The following is a 24,101-nucleotide window of genomic DNA, read 5'->3' as shown; positions in this document are numbered from 1 at the left end:
CATATTGATCCCCATCTTTTCCAATTTAACTAATAATTCCCCATGTGGCACGGTATCAAACACCTTACTGAAATCTAGGTAAATTAGATCCACTGCGTTTCCTTTGTCTAAAAAATCTGTTACTTTCTCAAGGAAGGAGATCAGGTTGGTTTGGTACGATCTACCTTTTGTAAAACCATGGGTTGGGATTGTTACCTTAGAGAGGAGACGATACAAGTGTCTATGGAGAGCTGGGGCACAGCACGGAGGTGTGTGTGTAAATCTACAGCGCCCTAGCCTGCCACGCCCTAACTGGCTGCGTGGACCCTGCCAACAATCCTTATGGCTCGGTCTGCACGTGGAGCTGGGAGCTACCTGCACTAGCCCTCACAGATGGCACTAAACAGCCATGCAGGTCCAGTAGCATGGGCAGCAGCCAGCAGTGGGAGGGCTTAGCTGCCTTGAGTTACAAACCTGCCTGGAGCCCGGGGAACACACTCAGGACAGCTCGCCTGTGCTGATGCTTGCCACTCTCCACTCCTGTTGTCAGCAGGCTAGCTCCACCAGAGCCGCCATGATGTGCCAGCACTCCCAGCTCCAAGTGCCATGTAGCCTATCCACAGTGCACTTGGCTCTAGAACTGCAGATCAAAGCACACGACAGAGCCCTGAGTGCACAGTAGCAGGGGCCCAGATTGTTCCGTGTAGACAAGCCCTAAGATACTGCGCGGTCCAGAGAAGGGAGACTGGGAGCATCTCGTCTCCCTACCCCTCAGCATGAGAATGCAGGAACATTCAACGACATCAAAAGGGGGGAAATTCAGAACTGTCCCATCTGCCCCACTCCTCTCCCTTACTCTTGTTCTCCCCCTGTTTGCCCCGCAGAACCTGGGCTCTGGCACTCGGCCTAGCCTGCACAGCCGTGGTGGGGACAGAGCTGCGAGAACAGTGGCCAGGGTTGGAGTGGTACCTGCTTGGCCGCGGTCTCCAGGCACTTCTCCCACTGCTCCCGCTCCGCATACATGTCCAGGGCAGCCATGACATCCACCCCCACTAGCTGTGGAACAGGAGAGAGCCACAACACCCTGAGAATGCATTGAGCAGGGAAGGTACCCCCTGGTGTGGGTGCCCAGCCCCCCACTGCTCCCCAACACGGGCGCCCAGCCCCCTCCCCCAGCACGGGCACCCAGCCCCGATGCATCACACCGTTCCCCAGCACAGGCATCTAGCTCTCCACTGCTCCCCAGTATGGGCACCGAGCCCCGATGCATCACGCTGTTCCCCAGCATGGGCACCTAGCCCTCCACTGCCCCCCAGCATGGGCACCCAGCCAAACATGTATCACACTGCTCTGCATGTTAGCACCCAGACCCCCAAACTATGCACCACCCCCAGCACAGAATGGCCCTGCCCCCTCACCCAGCTCCATGGGAGGATACCTTGGGCACAGAACGACCCCAGCCTCTTGCCAGCCCTGTGGGAGGGCCCCTTGGGCACAGAACGACCCTGGCCCCCTGTTCAGCCCCAGACAAAAACATTCTTACCGAATCAACTTTGCCCTGAGTCTTTAAATACTCCTTATAGCGCTGGTCCACATATTCCTCGGACCTGCCAGGTAGAGGAGATTTGTTGGCAGCCAAACCAAGGGTGCCCTATGGTCACCATGGGGAGGTGCCCAGAGTGGAGCACAGGGGCCCGGCGGGGGTCCCACTGCAGCTGCAGTGACAGGGACAGGGAGTGACCCAGCTGGGTTGTGTCTGCCAAGCTCCTGAGAGAAGCAGGACCCTGGAGGAGGAGCAGGCCCTTGTGGCACCTGGGGTGAGGGCAGAAATACACCCCCAACCCGTGGCAGAAGGCTGCGAGGGATGGAGGCGCCTGGGAGGAAGGCAGTAGAAAACTGCGCGCAGGGAGACAGGATCAAGAGCACTCCAGGTGGAAGGGGATGGAGACAGGCAAAAGGGAAGGGGGGGGGGGGAAGGACTGTAAGTGCCTTAAGGGCAGGAGTGGGAAATGGGACTGAGGGTGACTGGGGGACAACAGGGGAGTGGGGAAGGGTGGGAAAGAGGGGAACCTTCAGGGGGCACTGGGGAGGACAGGATGGAGGAGAACCTGCACGGGGCAGTGACAGGGGTATAGGATGGAGGGGAACCTGCAAGGGGCAGTGGGGAGGACAGGACGGAGGAGAACCTGCAAGGGACAGTGGGGAGGACAGGATGGAGGAGAACCTGCAGGGGGCAGTGGGGAGGACAGGGTGGAGGGGAACCTGCAGGGGGCAGTGATGGGGAGACAGGATGGAGGAGAACCTGCAAGGGGGCAGTGGGGAGGACAGGATGGAGGAGAACCTGCAAGGGGCAGTGAGGAGGACAGGATGGACGGGAACCTGCAGGGGGCAGTGACGGGGGGACAAGACCGAGGAGAACCTGCAGGGGTCAGACGGGGGGACAGGACGGAGGAGAACCTGCAGGGGGCAGTGGGGAGGAAAGGAGGAAGGGGAACCTGCAGGGGGCAGTGAGGAAGACAGGACGGAGGAGAACCTGCAGGGGGCAGTGATGGGGGACAGGACGGAGGAGAACCTGCAAGGGGCAGTGAGGAGGACAGGACGGAGGGGAACTTGCAGGGGGCAGTGACGAGGGGACAGGATGGAGGGGAACCTGCAGGGGGCAGACAGGGGGACAGGACGGAGGAGAACCTGCAGGGGGCAGTGAGGACAGGACGGAGGAGAACCTGCAGGGGGCAGTGACGGGGGGACAGGACGGAGGAGAACCTGCAGGGGGCAGTGGGCAGGACAGGACGGAGGAGAACCAGCAGGGGGCAGTGACGGGGGGACAGGACGGAGGAGAACCTGCAGGGGGCAGTGAGGAGGACAGGACGGAGGGGAACCTGCAGGGGGCAGTGACGGGGGGACAGGACAGAGGAGAACCTGCAGGGGGCAGTGATGGGGGGACAGGATGGAGGGGAACCTGCAGGGGGCAGACGGGGGGACAGGATGGAGGAGAACCTGCAGGGGGCAGTGATGGGGGACAGGACAGAAGAGAACCTGCAAGGGGCAGTGACGGGGGGACAAGATGGAGGAGAAACTGCAGGGGGCAGTGAGGAGGACAGGATGGAGGAGAACCTGCAGGGGACAGACGGGGGGACAGGACGGAGGAGAACCTGCAGGGGGCAGTGAGGAGGACAGGACGGAGGAGAACCTGCAGGGGGCAGACGGGGTGACAGGACAGAGGAGAACCTGCAGGGGGCAGTGAGGAGGACAGGATGGAGGAGAACCTGCAGGGGGCAGTGATGGGGGGACAAGACCGAGGAGAACCTGCAGGGGGCAGTGGGGAGGACAGGATGGAGGGGAACCTGCAGGGAGCAGTGATGGGGGACAGGATGGAGGGGAACCTGCAAGGGACAGTGAGGAAGACAGGACAGAGGAGAACCTGCAGGGGGCAGTGAAGGGGGGACAAGACGGAGGAGAACCTGCAGGGGGCAGTGAGGAGGACAGGATGGAGGAGAACCTGCAGGGGCAGTGGGGAGGACAGGATGGAGGGGAACCTGCAGGGGGCAGTGATGGGGGACAGGACAGAAGAGAACCTGCAGGGGGCAGTGACGGGGGGACAAGATGGAGGAGAACCTGCAGGGGGCAGTGACGGGGGGACAGGATGAAGGAGAACCTGCAGGGGGCAGTGAGGAGGACAGGATGGAGGAGAACCTGCAGGGGGCAGACGGGGTGACAGGACGGAGGAGAACCTGCAGGGGCAGTGAGGAGGACAGGATGGAGGAGAACCTGCAGGGGGCAGTGACGGGGGAACAGGATGGAGGAGAACCTGCAGGGGGCAGTGGGGAGGACAGGATGGAGGGGAACCTGCAGGGAGCAGTGATGGGGGACAGGATGCAGGGGAACCTGCAAGGGACAGTGAGGAAGACAGGACGGAGGAGAACCTGCAGGGGGCAGTGACGGGGGGACAAGACGGAGGAGAACCTGCAGGAGGCAGTGATGGGGGACAGGACAGAAGAGAACCTGCAGGGGGCAGTGACGGGGGGACAAAATGGAGGAGAACCTGCAGGGGGCAGTGGGGAGGACAGGATGGAGGAGAACCTGCAAGGGGCAGTGGGGAGGACAGGATGGACGGGAACCTGCAGGGGGCAGTGACGGGGGGACAGGACGGAGGAGAACCTGCAGGGGGTAGTGAGGAGGACAGGATGGAGGAGAACCTGCAGGGGGCAGTGACGGGGGGACAAGACCGAGGAGAACCTGCAGGGGGCAGTGACGGGGGGACAGGACGAAGGAGAACCTGCAGGGGTCAGACGGGGGGACAGGACGGAGGAGAACCTGCAGGGGGCAGTGGGGAGGACAGGATGGAGGAGAACCTGCAGGGGGCAGTGACGGGAGGACAGGACGGAGGAGAACCTGCAGGGGGCAGTGACGGGGGGGACAGGACGGAGGAGAACCTGCAGGGGGCAGTGGGCAGGACAGGACGGAGGAGAACCTGCAGGGGGCAGTGAGGAGGACAGGACGGAGGGGAACCTGCAGGGGGCAGTGATGGGGGGACAGGATGGAGGGGAACCTGCAGGGGGCAGACAGGGGGACAGGACGGAGGAGAACCTGCAGGGGGCAGTGATGGGGGACAGGACAGAAGAGAACCTGCAGGGGGCAATGACGGGGGTACAGGATGGAGGGGAACCTGCAGGGGGCAGACAGGGGGACAGGACGGAGGAGAACCTGCAGGGGGCAGTGATGGGGGACAGGACAGAAGAGAACCTGCAGGGGGCAGTGACAGGGGGACAAGATGGAGGAGAACCTGCAGGGGGCAGTGAGGAGGACAGGATGGAGGAGAACCTGCAGGGGGCAGACGGGGGGACAAGACGGAGGAGAACCTGCAGGAGGCAGTGATGGGGGACAGGACAGAAGAGAACCTGCAGGGGGCAGTGACGGGGGGACAAAATGGAGGAGAACCTGCAGGGGGCAGTGATGGGGGACAGGACAGAAGAGAACCTGCAGGGGGCAGTGACGGGGGGACAAAATGGAGGAGAACCTGCAGGGGGCAGTGGGGAGGACAGGATGGAGGAGAACCTGCAAGGGGCAGTGGGGAGGACAGGATGGACGGGAACCTGCAGGGGGCAGTGACGGGGGGACAGGACGGAGGAGAACCTGCAGGGGGTAGTGAGGAGGACAGGATGGAGGAGAACCTGCAGGGGGCAGTGACGGGGGGACAAGACCGAGGAGAACCTGCAGGGGGCAGTGACGGGGGGACAGGACGAAGGAGAACCTGCAGGGGTCAGACGGGGGGACAGGACGGAGGAGAACCTGCAAGGGGCAGTGGGGAGGACAGGATGGAGGAGAACCTGCAGGGGGCAGTGACGAGAGGACAGGACGGAGGAGAACCTGCAAGGGGCAGTGAGGAGGACAGGACGGAGGAGAACCTGCAGGGGGCAGTGACGGGGGGACAAGACGGAGGAGAACCTGCAGGGGGCAGTGATGGGGGACAAGACAGAAGAGAACCTGCAGGGGGCAGTGATGGGGGGACAAGACCGAGGAGAACCTGCAGGGGGCAGTGAGGAGGACAGGACGGTGGAGAACCTGCAGGGGACAGACGGGGGGACAGGATGGAGGAGAACCTGCAGGGGGCAGTGGGGAGGACAGGATGGAGGAGAACCTGCAGGGGGCAGTGACGGGGGGACAGGATGGAGGAGAACCTGCAGAGGGCAGTGAGGAGGACAGGACGGAGGAGAACCTGCAAGGAGCAGTGGGGAGGACAGGGTGGAGGGGAACCTGCAGGGGGCAGTGACGGGGGGACAGGATGGAGGAGAACCTGCAGAGGGCAGTGAGGAGGACAGGACGGAGGAGAACCTGCAAGGAGCAGTGGGGAGGACAGGGTGGAGGGGAACCTGCAGGGGGCAGAGGGTAGGACCAGACCCAAGGGTTACCTGGGTTCGAGCTCCTTGGCCACACGTTTTGCCTTGTTCCATTCCTCACCCTCAATGAAGGCATCGATAGCTTCTCGGATGAGGTCCAGGTTGAGGTAGAGCTCAGCTGCCTGCAGGACCACAGCAGGGTCACACTTGGGCACTGTCACCTGGGGCTCCAAGGCCAGAGGCCATCTGGGCCCACTTCTACAGAACCCATACCTACCATCATACCATGGGGCCAGAGCCCCGACTGCAGCCTCTGGGCACTACTGAAACATGCTCCACAAAATGAGAAGATCAGAATGGCCACACTGGGTCAGAGCAATGCTGCATTTAGCCCAGGTCCTGTGTGCCTTTACAGGCCAATGCCAGAGGCTTCAGGGGGAGTGAATTTTGTATCATTTGCAAATTTGGCCACCTCACTGTTCATCCCCTTTTTCCAGATCATTATGAGCATGTTGAACAGCACTGATCACCAGAGAGGCCTGCTATTTACCTGTCTCCATTGTGAAGACTAGCCACTAATTCCTACTCTTTGTTTCCTTTCTTGTAACTTGTTACTGATCCATGAGAGGACTTTCCCTCTTATGCCATGATTCCTTACTTAGCTCAAGAGCCTCTGGTGTGGGACTTTGTCAAAGGCTTTCTGAAAGTCCAAGCACACTATGGTGATTGGATCACCCAATATTTCACTCCCCTAGCCTCAGGACACGGCACCTGCCTCCTTCTCTGGGACACAATGCCCGCCCACTTCCCTTCTCGCCCCCGCCCCCAGGTCAGCACACAGCGACTGCACAGCCGAGGAACTAGTTGTTCCAGTAATTAATGACTCTCACTACTAAACATTCACACCTTATTGGCAGTCTGAATTCTTCTAGCTTCAGCTTCCAACCATGGGCTCATGTTAGCCCTGTCTCTGCTAGACTGAAGAGCACGTTATTAAATGTTTGTTCCCCATGTAGGTACTCACAGACTGTAACCAAGTTATCCCTTCACCTTTCATTCCCCTGACATTAACACCTCTCTTCAGCACTGTGCTGAAAGCAGCAGCCCTTACCGTGCTGTACTTCTTCATGGCCACCAGCTGGGGTCCCACCAAACGAGTCACCTCCACACTCCGGGGCTGGCCCAAGAATTTAATGGCTAGCTCAGCTGCCTGCAGGACAAAAGGCATCAGCGGTGCAAGGGATAGGAGCTGTCAGAGAAAGGGACCCTTTGGGGAGAGCTGGCCCCAGGCCCCGAGATTGGAGGGAAGCCCCCTTTGGGGAGAGCCGGACCTCGGCCCCGAGATTGCGGGGAGGGGCCCTGTCACGGAGAGTCCAACCCTGGCCCTGGCCTCAGGCGATGGGGTTGTTCAGAGCACAGCCCTCAATGGGTCACTGGTGCCCAGATCATCTCTCGGGTCTCAGTCAGCCTGAAGACCCCAGAGACACTTGGGGGTTGGGCATGGTGTCTCTTTGGGTGAGGGAGCCAGTGTATGGTGAGGCCCCTGGGGTATCAGTGGAGGGCCAGGGGCTCAGGACTTACCTTCAGCCAGCACTTCTCCACCAGCAGGCTGTTACTGGGATCCTGTACCTTCAGGTAGCAGTCCACGGCCCTGGCGTATTCCCCAGCCTGCTCCCACTGCCGGGCCTGCTCCAGCATGCCCTCCACGCCTCTGCCAGGACCAACACAGGACGTGAACCCCGTGCTGGGCACGGGGAGATGGTGCAGGGATCCTGGCGGGGCCAGGCCTGGGCATGAGCCCTGCACACACAGGGAGAGGCAGGTGCAGGAATGGAGAGAGGTTCAGCTGGGCCTGTCTCCTGCCCCCGCCCGGTGCTCAGGGAGGCAGCAGCGATGGGCTCTGGAGCCTCGGCTCAGCCCAGTGCCCCCAGCCGAACAGCCTTGGCCTACCTGGTACCTTTCTTGGCAACCTCCCTGTCGTACTCCTCCTGCAGCGCCTCCAGCTGGCTGGGGACGTACTCCTTACAGGTCCGCAGGGCGTCGCTCCACATGCTGGCCTCCTGCACCAAACACACCAGGGCCGGAGTGGGGAGGGTCTTTGCTCAGCCTGCTGGGCTCCCAGGCACCCCAGGGCTGATCCAGCCCCCAACTCCACCAGTCCAGCCCCTCACCCCCTCACTGCTACTACCATGGAGGGGACACCATAGCCCTTCCTGACCCCCCCACTCCCTCACAGCTACACCTGGGGAGGGGGCACCCACAGCCTCTCCCAATCCAACCTCCCAGTCCCCCACAGCTACTCACAGGGCAGGGGTTGTGGGTTCTAGGCCCAGACCCTGAGCTCTCGGGGGGACGGGACAGGAGAGGTGGTTCCTCGTCCACATACTGAGCTCTTGTATGGGAACGGGGTGGGGGGACATGGGAGGGTCCCCAGCCAGACACTGAGTGCTCAGGAGGATGATGCAGGGGGTTCCCTGCCCAGACACTGAGCTCTCAGGAAGGAATAGGGGTGGGTTCCCCACCCAGACACTGAGCTCTGTGGGGTTAAGCGATGTAACCACTGGCCGCACCCACCTTGTAATATTTCACGGCCAGCTCCGGCCGCTGGGCCCGCAGGAGGAAGGCCTCTGCTTTCTGAAATTCCTTCTGTTCCAAGGCGAAGCGAGCCTGCCCCACGAGCACATCAGCCACGCTGTCTGGGTCGTGGGCCTCAGCCACGCGCTGGGCAGCGTCCCAGTTCTGGCTGTGGACAAACCTGGGGAGCCAATGAGACATACCAGCCTGGGTTCAACAGATGGGAGGGGAGGGAGCACGAGATCGACTGGAAAGAAGAGCTGCCAGGCTGGGGTCCGGCAGGGGAGCAAGGCCCCCTGGCCTGGAACCTGGATGCAGTTAGCAGGGGGCACTCACATTAGCACTGCTTCCTTGGGCTTCCCAGCTTTAATGAACTCGGCCTCAGCTTCTTCGAACTTGCCCTAGGACAGAGGAGAGCAATCTGCTTAGGCACTGTGGCCTCCCGCTCCTCCTCGGCCAGGAGGGGCAAGGACTTCACCGAGCTGGCTTACACGCTCCAGGCTCCGAGCTGCTGCCACGCCACTTCCCTGGGGAGGTGTAAGAACCTGCCTCGTGCAGGCCCCCGGGCAAGCGCTCTGCAGCGTGGGCACAGTGCAGGGTCGTACCTCGTCCTCCAGGAACATGGCGTACTTGAAGTGGATCTCGGGTGTCTTCTGCTTCAGCGAGAGCCGAGCCAGTTCGAATGCAAAGTCAAAGATGCTGTGATGAGAGGAGAGGGACGGGGTGAGCCAAGCTAGGTCCTGGCTGTGCCCCACGTGGGGCAGAGCCCGGCCATGCCTCCCGCACAGCGGATGGGAGGGGAAGGGCTGGTGCTGGCAGGCAGAACCCAGGGCGAGGTGGGAGGCTTGTGAGGGGAGAGCTGGGGCTAGCACCCAGCACAGCAGATGGCTGTGCTGACTGATGGTGCAGGCAGTGAGAGAGGGCAGGGCAGGTGCTGGTGTACGACAGGAGGCGGCCCCAGCAGGTGGCAGCTTGTGGTGCTGCTGGTGAGTTGGCCCTGGCCCCCGCCCCTGAAGGTGGAAGCTCTGCAAGGCCTCACCTCCCTCAAGCCAAGACGGGAAAAGCTCCTTCCTAGCCCCGCAGGGGGAAGAGGCCACAACAGCTCCTCCTCAGTCCCAATGGGATGCAGAAGGAGCCTCCCTCCTGGGGCCTGTAGCGGCTGTGAGTGAAGGGCATTCGCCAGGCCTGGCTTTGCTCTCCCTGTGCCAGGAGGCAAGCTCCTGGTCTCAGGACACTCACCCATTGTCTGCTGCATGGTCGATGGCCATTTCCAGGAGCCCAAACTTATTGAGGAGTTTCACGGCAGCTTCCCCTCCAAGGCTCTTTGCCCACAGATAGGCCACATGCTTGTAGGAATTCGCCCCCCCGTGGGCCTTGGCTACCTGTCCAAAGCAAACAGAGCTGAAGGACCAACTGAGTCTCCCAGGGGCTCCTTGCTGGAGCAAGCTGAGTCCGTGGCTCCCACCCCAACATAGAGACCCTTCCCCAAGTTATGGCCTCCCTGTGGCTTGGTGAGAAGGAGGCAAGGACCTGCAGGGGACAGAATGCAGAGACCTCCCTGCCTCCTCAGCATTGCTCACCCAAGAGGGCAGCAGATGTGGATCCCAGCATGCAATGCTCCATCCTGACCCAAGCACCTCATCCATCATCACACTCAGCTTATGTTCAGACCAGTGGGGAGCAGTGCATGCTGGGACTTGCCGTGCTGCCAGTAATATTGCAGCTAGACACATGCAGGGACCTGCTGGTGCCATGCCATGCCCTGTCCTCTTGTTAAAGAGCTGCTGTTACCCTGTACGCTTCCTCCCACATGTCATTCACTCTGTACATGTTCACTGTGGCCTTCCAGTCCTTGGCTTCCAGGTAGTGGTACTCAGCCTCCTGCAGGCGGCCCTCAGTCTCCAGCTCCTGTAAGGAGGCGGTGTGTTAGGGAGTGTTTCTAGCCCTCCCGCTGGGATGACAGATCCTGGCCCGAACCCCAAGAGCTTTACCTTTCCCAGATGCAGGTGTGTGTCACTCAGCAAGTCCTTGTGGTACTTTGCTACCAGGCGAATCATCTCATCATACATCTTACACTTCTTATACATGGTAATGGCCAGATCAGGTTCCTCCACCGTGATGTACAGCCTGAGAACACAAGCACGGAAATGCTGAGACTGTCGCTGGGCCGGGTCCTGGGATACGGGCATGGCAGGCGTAGACTCTGTCACTGGTCCGGGCCCCGGGGGCGAGGAATAGCTCAGTGGTTTGAGCACTGGCCTGCTAAACCCAGGGTTGTGAGTTCAATCCCTGAGGCGGCCATTTAGGGATCTGGGGCAAAAACTGGGGATTGGTCCTGCTTTGAGCAGGTTGGACTAGATGACCTCCTGAGGTCCCTTCCAACCCTGATATTCTATGATTCTATGATTCAGGCGCAGACTCTGTTGCTGGGCTGGGCCCAAGAACCCATCTCCTCCCAGGCCAGCTGGAGCAGGGCATGGGCTGAATACTCATCAGACAGGAAACGGTGCACGGCATGTTGTGTTGATGAAAGGTGTGGAACTAAGTGCTGTGGAGATGGACGGCTCCATGTAACCTACCCACACAGAGGATGGCAGGACCACCTTCTCATCCTGTCCCTACCAGTTTGCCGCCGCTGTCCCCTGAAGGGACCCTCCTGGGTCTCTGGGGCCCAGTCATGCCCTGGCCTCCCTGCTGAGGTTGCCAGCAGTCCTGGTGGTTGATGACAGCTAGGTGATGTGGACCCCAGCTCACCTTGCTTAGGCCACTGAAGAGTTTATGTCACTACTGCCCTGGGATCGACTGGACCTGGTGACGTACAAAAGAATGGCCCAGTATCCCATTTCCGACCACGCCCTCGGCAGTCCTGTCCTGGGCTGACCAGAGCCAGTGCCCGTAGAGGAGAAAGGCTTTGTATTGCATTCCCAATCCCCAAGCCAGCCAGTCCACTCAAGCTGGGATAAGATAGGAGCTGGCACTCACTGGAGGGAAAAGGCCCTGACCACCCTCCTGAGCCAGTTGCTGGATCTGGTCCAGCTCCTCTCTGCCCATTTGCAAACAGATGCACAAACTGTACAACAGCTCCACCCCTAGGAATCCTTCCTGGCGTCTCAGCTGGAGGTTGCCAGTGGCTTGGTGCCGCCCTGCAGAATTCCCCACTGGATTGGTGAACTTCTGGCCTCTCTTGTGTACCCAGAGGCCTGTCAGGCTCCCCCTGCTTGTTTTTTATAATAGAAATCTCAGTCCCAGTTCCTCTCTTTTTGCGGAAGGGTTGTGTGGATGGTTCAGGTGCCAGAGATCAAACCCCATACTCGCTGAGGGGACAGCTTTAGCTAGACCAAACACTTGGGAGAGAAGACCCAATGTCCCTTCAGAAGGGCTGAGAAAGGTCTCATCATTCTCTGCTCCTCCAAGGAGCCCTCCATAGAACCAGGGGAGAGAGGGTAGGGCGTTCCTGACTGGTCCCAGAGCAGGAAAGGAGACTTGGTTTGGGGGGAAACCCAGAAAAATCACACTGGTTGCTGCAGTTAAGAAAAATGGAAGAGAGAAATCTGGAAAAGTAACTGCAGCTCCTTGGCCCATGGCAAGGCCAGCACATTCTGCCCCCGCACAGGGAAGAGTCCCTTCTCCTTGCCCTGGGGAGACATGCTGCATCATGCTGGTGCCCTCCCAGAAACCGGGAGTGGCAGCAGTGAGGCTCAGAGCTGGGCAGGGAATGATTACAGGTGGCACACAGGCGAACACCCAGCCCAAAGTTTGTATTGGGGGCTACTGGCCCAGCCACCAGCCTCACACAGCTGGGGAGAAGTTAGGACAGGACAGCCTGGCAGGGTTGCCTTGGGCTACAGAGGCATGTGAAAGGGCTCAAGGGCCATGTGGCTCAGCAATGACTTGTGACCTGCAGGGGGTTTCTGTTCCTCACCCTCAGCCTGGAACTCCCCTCTAGTCCCAGGAAAGCGCCTTTGTTCTCCCATCATAAAACCAACCTCACAGCAAGACTCCCAAGACTCCTAATTCTTGGCAGGCCTGGCTGGGGACTGGACTCTGGAGAGATTCAGCCCTGCTCCAAGTCCCCTGGGCCGCTACCGAGGCCTAGCCCCCCACCCATGGTGTCCAGGCAGACACTCACCGCTCTGCTTCTTTGTATTTGCCCTGCTTCTCCATCTCTTGAGCCTGGGTGATGTAGAGCACGGACACATCTTCCTGCCTCATGCACTTGGTCGCCAGCTGCAGGGAGACACGAAACAGGTTCCAGCCTCCTACCCAGCAACCTCAGCGTAAAGGGGATAATGAGAATTTGGGGAGAGACCCACAATCCCCTCACAGATCTGCTCTGGCTCCCTGCTGAGCTAGCCAGGCAGGCCACGGCATAAAACCAGCCATTCCCCCCAGGAATACCAGGTAGGTGTGTGGCGGGCTCAGCTCAGAAGCCCTAGGCACTGATTCCAGGCACCCACTGAGCACTCTGCACATGCTGGTGCCCATGGCCAATCTCACTGGTCTCCATTTTGGATGGTTTGGAGACAGACACTGACCCCTTTCTCCCTGGGGAGCAGATGTTGCATCCACTGCAGACTGTGGGTGCTTGGTCATGCAGCTCAGTGAGAGCGGGGCTGAGCCCGGGGGGTTGCCCAGTCCTTTTGAGAGGTGCTGTTATTCAGGCCAGAGCTGGAAGTGGAGGGAGACAAAGAGCAGGCACAGGGTGCAGTGGCCTGTCCCATTCTGTGGCTGGGAGCTCACGGCTCCCGCCTGCAGCGACCCTTTGTGAACACAGTTCTACATGCAGGCTGCTGAGCCCAGGGCATTAGGACCTCCTGGTATGGAGACAGTTACTGCTTTGGAAGGTGGCAGCAGGGCCCAAGAGACTCAGCCACTCTCAGCCTCTATCCGTACCTTGTGTGCCTGCTCCCAGAGCCCCGCCTGCGTATACATTTCAATAGCGTCCTTGGGCCGATCTCCTTTGATGTACAGCTCCTCTGCGATCTGTGGGGAACAGGACAGCCAGTGAGTCATCTCTGGCTGTTGTGGGGCTGGGAGATGCTGGGAGCTGGCATCTCACCTGGTACTCCTGCAAGGCTGCGTAGTGCTGGGCAATCCTGGGGTAGTACTTGACTGCTATCCTTTTCTCTTGTGAATCCAGAATGTAAATGGCCTTCTTCCACTGCCGGGCCCCAATGGCTGCCTCAATGGCCTTGATGGCGCACCTAGTGAGGGCAGAGATCCTTAGCAGGCCAGGGAAATCAGATCCGGCTGAGCTCTGCTCACGTTAGGGACAGGCAGCGAGACTGGGAACTGTGTGAGGAGACAACGAAGCAGCCTCGCTGCTAGGGTCACCTGCATGGATGTCTGCACAGGGGACTGGGGAGAAAGAAGGGTCAGGGAGAATGGCTGGCAAGGAGAGGAAGGCGTCACCAGACTTGGCACATGGAGGAGAGAAAGTTCACCAGCACCTTAAAGAAACGACCTAGCACAGGCTCTGGGCACCTCCCGCACATCACGAGGGAAAGGCAGTTTAGGCTCTGAGCCTAAACTCCAGTTTCCCCATCACAAAACCACTGTACACTGTGGCACAAGATGGTACGATCAGTGTCCCAAGCTGGGATAGCAGAGGGCTGTGAGCACCAGCAGAGCTGGGTGTGAGGGAGGGAGAGAGCTCAGGGCTGGGACAGCAGAGGGCTCTGGGCACCAGCGGAGCTGGGTGTGAGGGAGGAAGGGAGCCCAGGGCTGGGATAGCAGAGGGGTCTGGGCACCGGCAGAGCTGGATGTGAGGGAGGGAGGGACCCCAGGGCTGGGATAGCAGAGGGCTCTGGGCAACGGCAGAGCTGGGTGTGAGGGAGGGAGGGAGCCCAGGGGCCTGTGGGTCTGGCCTGCAGGGCATCAGAAGAACCGGGGAGGGGAGGGCTGGTGTGCTCCACGCCAGTCACGTCAGTAAGATTCAGCTCATGTAAGCCCACTCGTGTAAGGAGACTCACCCAAGTCACTGCTTTCTGAACTGCGCAGCTGCCGAGGCAATGCTCCAGCCTGGCCTTACCTGGCTTCAATGTAATGGTTAATGGCAGCATCCAGCTGCTTCTGCTGCACCAGGTGATCTCCCCAGGCCTCCTCCAGCTTCAGCACCTCCGCAGGGAAAGCCACGCGAGCGAGCTCCACCGCTGCAAGGGAGAGGAACTTGTCACAATGGCCACCAGCTAGGGAGAGGACGCTGATCTGGCAGTACTGAAGACAGGCCCTGGGAGGCATGGGGCTGATTCAAGTGGCGCCTGGCCTCCTGCTGGCTGATAAGCCCAAGAGGAACCTGCCCTGGGGCCACGAGTGACTACAGGAGAAAGGAACTTGGGACTGGAAGGGATGGCCTGGGGCATCGAGTCCAGTGCCCGCTTTGCAGGCAGCCTCACCAGGCAATCCTGGTCCTCAGCTCATGGAGCTCCAGCTCAGAACTAGAGCTGTTGAATGAGGGTTGGAAGACAGGCAGCAGTGACACACAGCCAGGTCCTCTGGGCTCTGGGGCAGCCGCTTGTGCAGCAACAGGACAGGGCATCCCTGCATCCCAGCAAGAGGCATTGGGGTACTCACACCAAGAAAGGGGGATGGAGACCACGGTACCTTTCAGGAAGGCGCAGGCCTTGCGGTAACACTCCAGAGCCTTCTGGGCGTTCCTGATCCTCTCAAACAGGTCTCCAGCCTAACACACACAGGCTGTCAGACAGGCTGCAGAGCTGCTGGCCCACCTGCCACATGTCACACGAGGCTGGGGGCCAGTACCAGAGCTCCTAGGCCCCCACCACTGCCTCAGCCATGCATCCCACCAGGTCCAGACCCCCAGGCCCACCCCACAAGCCATGCACCCTGCCAGCCGCAGGGCCAGTCCCAGTCCAGAGCCCCAGGCCCACCCCACAAGCCAGGCACCCTGCCAGCCCCAGGGCTGGTTGTCCTGGAGTCTCCTGTCCCAAGCCCTCGATCTCAAGGGCACGGGTATCTGGAGCTCTGTGCAAGTGAGGCTCCAACTCTCCTGGGGTGGGGGACGAGGGGAGTGTTGGGGTAAAGCTGTTACTCTGTGAGTGTGGAGACTATGTATGAGTGATGCTGGGGAGAGATGAGGCTCTAACCCTCAGGGGTGGAGTTGGGGCGAGGCTCTGACCTGGGGGAGTGGGGTTGGGGAAGGAGTGAGGCTCTGACCCGGGGGGAGGGGGTTGGGGAAGAGGCGAGGCTCTGACCTGGGAGGTTGGGGGAGGGGGGAGGCTCTCACCTGCTCGTACAGTTCCCCTTTGATCAGCGCGGTGGTGATTCGGTTGATGACATCCCCATTGGCCAGGAGCTGGTCCCTGGCCATGGCCAGCCGAGCGGCTCGGGCTGGCAGCCCAGCCCTCAGGTACAGGCCCACGGCGGCCAGGGGCTCCCCTTGGCTCTCCTGCACCTCCCCAGCCTTCTCCTCCTGCTGCGTGTCCAGCAGCCACTGGTAATAACCCTGACGCAGCTTCTCCAGTGCTGGGTGCCCCTGGTGTGGATGGGGGGCAGCGTCTGTCAGCACAGGCCAGCTCCCCCAGCCCGGCCCCACCCCTCCTGCAGGCTTCTCCCAGTGCCAGGCACAGACGCTGGCCAGAGCCCCCCAGAAACCTTGATGGGCCCCCACGTTCCCCTCCACTCCACCCCACAGCTCCCCAAGCTCCCTTCCCCTCCCCTCTGCCCCACAGTGCCCCCTGAGCTCCCCTCCCCACCCCTTAGCCCCAGTGCCCCCTGAATTCCCCTTCCCCCTGCTCTGCTCCACAGCGTCCTCTGAGCCCCTCCCCCTCTGCTCCGCCACACAGCGACTCCTGAGCTCCCCTCCCCTCTGCTCCACCCCACTGTGCCCCCTGAGCCCCCCTCCCCTCCCCTCTGCCCCAGTGTCCCCTGAGCTCCCCTCTGTTCCACCCCACAGCTCCCCCTGAGCTCCTCTCCCCTCCCCTCTGCCTCTTGAGCTCCCCTTCCCCCTGCTCTGCTCCACAGCATCCTCTGAGCCCCTCCCCCTCTGCTCCACCCCCCAACACCGAGCCCCCTCCCCCTCTGCTCTGCCCCACAGCGCCCACTGAGCCCCCTCCCCCTCTGCTCCGCCCCGCAGTGCCCCTTGAGCCCCCTCCCCTCTGCCCCAGTGTCCCAAGTTCCCCTGTGCTCCACCCAACAGTGCCCCCTGAGCCCCCCTTCCCCCTGCTCTGCCCCACAGCACCCCCTGAGCTTCTCTCCCACTCCGCGCAGCCCCATAGCACCCTCTGAGCTTCCCTCCCGCTCTGCTCAGCCCCACATGCCTCCCTCCCGCCATGAGCCCCTCTCAGTTCCATCCCCCAGCTGCACGGCCCAGCAGGATGCGCTGCCTTTCCTCCCAGGCCGCCTCACCTGCCAAGCCCACAGCCCCCAGGCCTGCCGCAGACCCGTGTACCCTCCCAGCCTTCCTTGGACAGCCGCAGGAATCCTCCTTCCTCACCCCATCCCTGGCGCCACAGCCAAGCCCCTCATTCACCCCCTGCCCTGTCCCTCCATTCCTTTCTGCAGCTCTGCGCACACGTGGCGCGATGACACCCTCTCCCCCCTTCTCTACAGCGGAGGCCTTGCCCAGGCTGGGAGCCCCCAGGCACCTCCCCACTCAGCCATCTGGCACTGAACTGGCTCATCCGAGTCCTACTGGGAGCCTCCCAGGCAGGTGCAGGCTCCCCGTGATAGAATCCACACTCAGGCATTATCCCCCCAGCGGCGATGGAGCACCCCAGCAGGACCCAGTCCACGGGCAAGGGAGGGCAAAGCGCAGTATGCACTGTACCTTGGCCTCTGCCACCACAATGCACTCGTCCCACATGTGCAGCTCCTGGTACATTTCCATGGCCTCCTCCACTGCGTTCTGGGCACAGAGAGCAGAGCATTACTATGGGGCGGGCTTCTTTTTCTGCTGATCGGAAGCCTGAGCCTGGGGAACACCCTGCCACATGGGGTTAGCTCCCAAAGAGAGGCCAGGCTGGGAACTTCAGCCAATGAGTCTGGAATGCTGGGCAGCAGGGTAAACCTCATAGCCAATAAATGAGCCCCCCGCACCTCAGGGAAACCTTGCTCCCACTGAGAAGAACCGTGAGAACGATTAAAGGTTAGAAAACCTGCCTCACAGTGACAGACTCGAGGAGCTCAAGGTGAAAGGGTGACTTGGTCACAGGGCTAACAGAATCCAGTGGCTGGAATTTAAAGCTACACAAATTCAGACTGGAAATAATGTGCAATTTTTTAACAGTGAGAGTAATTAACCACGGGAACAATTTACAAAGGGCTGTGGTGGATTCTTTAAATCAAGACTGGATGTTTTCCTAAAAGCTCTGCTCTAGGAAATATTGTGGGGCAGGTCTCTGGCCTGTGTTCTACAGGAGGTCAGACTAGATTATCACAATGGTCCTTTCTCTAGGGAACTATGAACCCCACCACACTGCAGGGCAAACCTCACAGCCAGTTGTGGAGTGGTTATACAGTTCCTAGTCCCAAGGGTCACCAGACAGAACCAGGATGTGTTGCAGTGGAGCTTAAGAAATGTAGGAAGGAACTTCCTGGTGAGGGAGTTCTCTAGATGCTGCTTAAGGCTTATATATAATATATATATGAGATATATGCCATCATGTGCCAGCAATGCCCCTCTGCCATGTACATTGGGCAAACTGGACAGTCTCTAAGTAAAAGAATAAATGGACACAAATTAGACGTCAAGAATTATAACATTCAAAAACCACTCGGAGAACACTTCAATCTCTCTGGTCACTCGATTACAGACCTGAGAGTGGCTATTCTTCAACAAAAAAACTTCAAAAACAGACTCCAACGAGAGACTGCTGAATTGGAATTAATTTGCGAACTGGATACAATTAACTTAGGCTTGAATAGAGACTGGGAAGGGATGAATCATTACACAACGTAAAACTATTTCCCCATGTTATTTCTCCCCCCCAACCCCACCCCCCACTGTTCCTCAGATATTCTTGTTAACTGCTGGAAATAGCCTACCTTGCTTGTCACCATGAAAGGTTTTCCTCCTTTCCCCCCCCCCTGCTGCTGGTGATGGCTTATCTTAAGTGATCACTCTCCTTACAGTGTGTATGATAAAACCCATTGTTTCATGTTCTCTGTGTGTGTATATCAATCTCCCCTCTGTATTTTCCACCAAATGCATCCGATGAAGTGAGCTGTAGCTCACGAAAGCTTATGCTCAAATAAATTTGTTAGTCTCTAAGGTGCCACAAGTACTCCTTTTCTTTTTGCAAATACAGACTAACGCGGCTGCTACTCTGAAACCTGCTTAAGGCTTGGCGCTCTGTGCTTATGTCCTCACAGCACAGGGTGTAGCAGTGGGAAACCCCTCTCTCTCAGGGGTAAAGGAAAGAGAATCCAGAGCAGCAGAGTGGTGCGGGAGTGGGAACAGTGGAAAACCAGGGAGCAGAGCTGAGAAAGCTGCAACAGGAAGGATGCAGAGTCCTCTCAGCTCAGCAACAGGGCCCATAGCACAGGGGACTGCGAGAGAAGTTTGATTTTGGAAACTCAGGCAGCAGCCTTGCTGGATCTGTAGATCGGAGTGATTCCAGATGGCTTGTGATTCACAGAGAAAGCACAAGAACAGCAGGTACATGCCCTGATGTTTGCCATAAGTGATACTGCTGCTGTGTGCCCGACCCCTCCCGGCTGAGGAAAAGCAAGAACACTCCAAAGCTGTGACAAGGTGGGATTTTCTGTAAGATTTTTGTGAATGATGCACATGGCAGTGACTCCCTGGTCTAGGGACTGCTGCCATGGGGGCAGAAGGGGTAAAAAGCTGCCCTGGAGCAGAGCCGGAGACATGAGATCTTGTGTCAGGTAACTGTCTGGGGTGGGAGGAATGGTTGGCTGACACCAACCCACATCAATGGAGGATCCAGAAAGAGCCCCAAATACTGAACAATTAACACCTATCCAAGGGAAACTCCAAGACCCGTTCCTGCCATGAGATTTGAACTTTGTGTTGTCAAGATTTATGGGTCCCTCATTTGAGCCTTTGGCTACGTGCTCGCTGCTGCATCCATTAATGAAAGTGCCATTTCTGGTTGCTGTTACCTCAGCCAGAAGAGTAGGAGAGCCGCATGCCCCAGTACCAGCATAGCCTGTAGAATTCTGAGGTGCAGTCTGACCTACTGAGTCGAAAGTGCTAGAGGCCATATGCCCCAAGGAGCCTCAACTTCACGTTGTTGTGATCAAGTGAGCTTTCATAGCTGTAACAATTGATCGAATTGCCAAAACTATAACAGTTCAGAAAAGAACTAGATAAGTTCACGGAAGATAGATCCATCAATGGCTATTAGCCAAGATGCTCAGGACGCAACTCCATGCTCTGTGTCCCTAGCCTCTGACTGTCAGAAGCTGAGTGTGGACGACAGGGGATGGTCGATAGTTGCCCTGTTTTGTTCATTCCCTCTGAAGCATCTGGCACGGGCCACTGTCCGAAGACAGGACACTGGGTTAGATGGAGCATTGGTTTGACCCAGTCTGGCCATTCTTATGGATTGTCTGAATCCTCAGGTACGGAAGAAAAACTCTGGCTTGAGACAAGTCCAGTACAGCCCTTATACACTCTATCCTCTGGATGTGGGGAAGCAGACATTCTCTGCACTGACTAGCAGTCCCAGAGCACTGAATGTTGACTGGATCAGGAATACACAAGAATACCTGGAGTCTGGATCACAAGCCAATCATCTAGGTAGGGGTAAACTTGGATTCCTGATCTTCTCAGGAAGCTAGCTACTACTGCCATAACTTTTGTAAAACCCCTGGGCTTTATCTCCTCCCTGGATCCGGGGACTGCTGATGATTTTGATTTACCACATATCTGAGGTACTTCTTGTGAACTTGGTTGATTGCCACATGGAAGTAGGCATCTTTTAAGTCAAGGTTGGCACACCAGTCCCTGGATCCACGGAGGAGATAACAGAAGTTAGGGTGACCATGAGAGACTTTTTCTTTTTTAAGAATATGTTGAGTTGGCACAGGTTTAAAACTGGACTGAGACTGTCCCCCTTCACTTTTGGGTTTAGGAAGTAATAGGAATAAAACCCCTTCCCTCTTGGCCTGTGTAGAACCTCTTCTCTGGCCCCTGACCGAAGGAGAGATTGCAGCTCCTGGAGAAGGAGCTCCTCCTAGGCGTGATCCCTGCAGAGGAATATAGGCGGGGAGGGAGAGGAAGAAACAAACTGAAGGATATATCCCACTTCCACAATGCTCAAAACCCGCTGGTTGAAGTAAGGTGGGAGCAAGCACTGAGGAAGTGGAACAGATGGCTTGCAAATGTGGGGGAAATAGGGTCTGGAGAGATGGAGACTGGCTTGGAATTTTCGACTGGCCCATCAAAATGACTGCTGGGCAGTTCCCAGGTGTCTTGAAGGGCACAGAGCTGGAGCCAAAGCAACAGGATGGAGAGGCCTGCACATCTAACCCCTGCACTTATTTTTTGACAGGTCCTGACAAGGAGGTGGAGTGGAAAAACTGCGGATCTGCTGAGGTCAATAGCACTTTCTGACCCAGCAGACAATATTTTGGCACCTGAGGCAGGCAGCTCAAATGACGCCCCCATGTCCCCTCGCTTGGGCCAAAACTTTGAAAGGTCTCAATTCTGCCTTCTTCCTGTTCTACTCTTCTCATGGTACTGTTCTGCCACCTACCCCAATAAAGGAGAACTAACAACTTAAAATGCCTTGTTCAAAAATTTTAAGTAACACTTAACTTTCTAAGGCCGGAACAGCAAATGTAACTCTTCTTGTCTGCATAGTAAACACTGGCATTTTTATCTGTTTGAATAATCAAACTGGTGCTTTCCGTGCCTTCTTGGTTGCAAAGATTTGAACTGCTTCCTGAAGGTCCACAGTCTGGGCCAGCTCATGCTTTGTTGAGATGGTTGCAAGGCCGACCAGCCTCTCCTGTGTCATTGTGGAGCGTAGATGTGTTTTTATTAACTTCAGCTTGGAGAAGCTGCATTCTCCACTGGCAACTGTTACAGGAAGTGTTAGAAGTATGCGCAGAGCAACAAAAGCATTTGGAAAGAGGGTGGTCATCTTATTTGTGCACATCTATTCCAGAACAGCCTTTGGAGTTGATCCAGCTGAAATGTATCTTGAAAGGGCTTTCAGTTCATCACCTAAATCACTCGCATCAATATCATGTCAACACTGTCTCTAGTGCCCTGCATTGCTGGTGCAGGTCTTCTTCAGGTATAGTGAGGAGTTTTGGAATATCATACAATGTCCCATATATACTGCTGTGTTCCTTGAGCTGCATGAAACATTCTTCAACTGACTGTATTGCATAATCTAGCACCTGGTTAAAGAATTCAACTTTGAATTGTTGTTTGGAGTATCCGTATAATGGCAACTATGGCATCATCTATCTTCCCAATTTGGCATTTGATAGGCTTTATCGCCTCCACTCAACTTTCCCATCGTGTGGCACTCAGTGGTTTCACAAAAAGAAAAGGAGTACTTGTGGCACCTTAGAGACTAACAAATTCATTTGAGCATAAGCCTTCGTGAGCTACAACTCACTTCATCGGATGCAGTGAAGCCGATGAAGTGAGCTGTAGCTCACGAAAGCTTATACTCAAATAGATTTGTTAGTCTCTAAGGTGCCACAAGTACTCCTTTTCTTTTTGCAAATACAGACTAACATGGCTGCTACTCTGAAACCTGTCAGTGGTTTCAGTGTCAGAGAGGATGTTCCCAGATGTTGCTTCAAAATTTGCCATTTATGAGTTGAGGCAGAGAAAAATACATAGATGCTTTGAATTACATTAAAAAATTCAGCAGCCTCACTAGAAGCTGATGCTGCATCACTGACCACCAAGTTCAATGAATGAGAACTGCATGGGACAAAAAAAGCTCAAGGGTTTAACTCTCAGATCTGCGTCTGCACTCCTTTGTTCATTCCTCTCATGTTGGCACCATTATCGTAGCCCTGACCTCTCGTGTCAGCTATCGCAATTCCGGTATCTTCCAGCTTTTTAAGAAGCACATTTGTCATACCAGCTCCTGTAGTATCATCAATGTCAATAAATTCTAGGAAATGCTCTCTGACAGTCACCATTGTGGGGACATTTTCACTAGGTTCTGTTGCTGTTACAAAACGTACCAGTAAAGTCATTTGATCCTTATGGCTGATGTCAGGTGTGCAGTCCAGAATAACAGAGTAGTATCTTGCTGACGTCAGATCTACCACAATCTTCTGTTTGACTTTTATTGCCAGTAACTGTATGATCTCATTTTGAATTGTTTTTCCAAGGTAATGGTGTGTGTACATTTCTTGGGTGGTGACTCTTCTTAGATGCTCCTAGAGTACCGCATCAAACTCAGCCATCAGCTCCACAATTTTAAGGAAGTTTCCACTGTCTGGCACATACAACTGATCTGAAGTGCCACGCAGTGCTAGGTTTTGGGTAGCAAGCATTCTCACAATGGCAATGAGCCTTTTCAGAACATTTTGCCAATAAAGTTGGCAAATCTTCTCATGCCAGATTTCTAGCCAGATTTTTCCAGTCCTTTGTTCCTGTAGAACCCAATGTGGCTGGAACATTAGACTGGAAGAGTTTGCAACAAAAACAGTATGCAGCATTCTGGGTTTTTGAGTACATAAGCCATGGCCTCTCCACTTTGTCACCATTGGGGATTTCACACCAGTAATATGTTGGATGGAAACTTCTATTTTCATTGTCTTTGGGGAACATGAAGTTTTTCACTTGCTGTGGCCCATGCAGTACAAGGACCCTCAGGCTCAAGTGGGTCCACAGTCCTGGATCATCTAGACTTAAGGAACTAAACTCAACAGCAGCTGTTTCTTGCGCCTCCACCACACTCTTCTCTGATCTACACTTTTCTTCAGGAATGTGCAGGGTTACATCCATTTGAGATGGAGATATGGATGCTGCAGTAGCTGCCAGGTCACCTGCACTCTGATTACCTGGAAGATCAGGCATCTCCTCACCACTCACATCCTCACTGGGGTCGGAAGGCTCACCGTGAACATTTGTGTCTATGTATCTCCTTCCTGCTTAGCTAGAAAAGCTTCCTTTCCTTGCTTTCTTTTTCTGAATGCTGCCCCAGAGGGGCGTTTTCTTCTTTCACTCATGACTGCTGTTCGGGGCCAGCTATAGTGGCTCCCAGCACTCAGTTGAAGGGGACAAATAAACAGGCTGGTAGCAGGGCCTGAGTGAGGGAAGATATCAGCGGCTTAATGGCCTAACTGGCTCCTACTACTTCAGTTGGCTGCCTGTTCTCCTCAAGTGGGTTCAGGGAAGCAGCAGGAAACAGGAAGCTCCCCAAGAAGCTGGGGTTAATCAGCCCAGGTTCCTGGGGGTGCTAGAGGGATACATAAGAGGCTCCTGCTCCTCTCTCTCCCTGCAGCTCCTGCTGCTTTCTGTTATTCCCTCTCACCTTTTCTCCTGCCTGCCTGTTACGTCTCTTGTGCCCTCCTTCCTCCAGCACAGCACTCCACCATCTCTGTGCATCCAGAGCAGAGAGAATTCAGATGCACCAGCAGCAGACATCATTTTCTGGGTCCTAGTGGTGCCCCCCCCAGTGTGGCATCTGAGGCAGCCGCATCAGTTCGCCTCATGGTAAGGCCAGCCCTGCCGGCAGGTGTGTACAAGCCCATAGAGCTTGTTGTCCACTTGGTCTGAGAACAGAGAAGGACCCTCAAACGGCA

At 57.0% G+C, this 24,101-nt stretch overlaps 1 protein-coding gene across 3 annotated transcripts in view; it reads right to left on the bottom strand.

Annotated features, from left to right (window-relative positions):
- IFT172 (intraflagellar transport 172) overlaps nucleotides 1-24,101 on the bottom strand; it is a 154,257-nt gene that overhangs the window by 37,107 nt on the left and 93,049 nt on the right. For 2 of the 3 annotated variants that reach the window (XM_038397429.2, XM_038397430.2), the window contains 19 exons: nucleotides 17,179-17,256; nucleotides 15,637-15,885; nucleotides 14,994-15,072; nucleotides 14,422-14,542; nucleotides 13,450-13,594; nucleotides 13,284-13,373; nucleotides 12,520-12,617; nucleotides 10,382-10,517; nucleotides 10,182-10,298; nucleotides 9,630-9,772; nucleotides 8,996-9,089; nucleotides 8,727-8,791; nucleotides 8,391-8,571; nucleotides 7,767-7,876; nucleotides 7,398-7,527; nucleotides 6,928-7,026; nucleotides 5,889-5,998; nucleotides 1,523-1,586; nucleotides 949-1,035 (listed from right to left, as the gene is read on the bottom strand). In XM_038397429.2, coding sequence (XP_038253357.1) covers nucleotides 949-1,035; nucleotides 1,523-1,586; nucleotides 5,889-5,998; nucleotides 6,928-7,026; nucleotides 7,398-7,527; nucleotides 7,767-7,876; nucleotides 8,391-8,571; nucleotides 8,727-8,791; nucleotides 8,996-9,089; nucleotides 9,630-9,772; nucleotides 10,182-10,298; nucleotides 10,382-10,517; nucleotides 12,520-12,617; nucleotides 13,284-13,373; nucleotides 13,450-13,594; nucleotides 14,422-14,542; nucleotides 14,994-15,072; nucleotides 15,637-15,885; nucleotides 17,179-17,256 — 2,196 coding nt within the window. The remainder of the gene's footprint in view (nucleotides 1-948; nucleotides 1,036-1,522; nucleotides 1,587-5,888; nucleotides 5,999-6,927; nucleotides 7,027-7,397; nucleotides 7,528-7,766; nucleotides 7,877-8,390; nucleotides 8,572-8,726; nucleotides 8,792-8,995; nucleotides 9,090-9,629; nucleotides 9,773-10,181; nucleotides 10,299-10,381; nucleotides 10,518-12,519; nucleotides 12,618-13,283; nucleotides 13,374-13,449; nucleotides 13,595-14,421; nucleotides 14,543-14,993; nucleotides 15,073-15,636; nucleotides 15,886-17,178; nucleotides 17,257-24,101) is intronic. The other variant, XM_043509919.1, reaches the window with a different exon arrangement.

The sequence above is a fragment of the Dermochelys coriacea genome, chromosome 3 (assembly GCF_009764565.3).
Source record: "Dermochelys coriacea isolate rDerCor1 chromosome 3, rDerCor1.pri.v4, whole genome shotgun sequence".
Taxonomy (NCBI): domain Eukaryota; kingdom Metazoa; phylum Chordata; order Testudines; family Dermochelyidae; genus Dermochelys; species Dermochelys coriacea.
The sequence above is the reverse complement of the archived record's forward strand: the minus strand, read 5'-3'. Positions and strand labels throughout refer to the sequence as shown.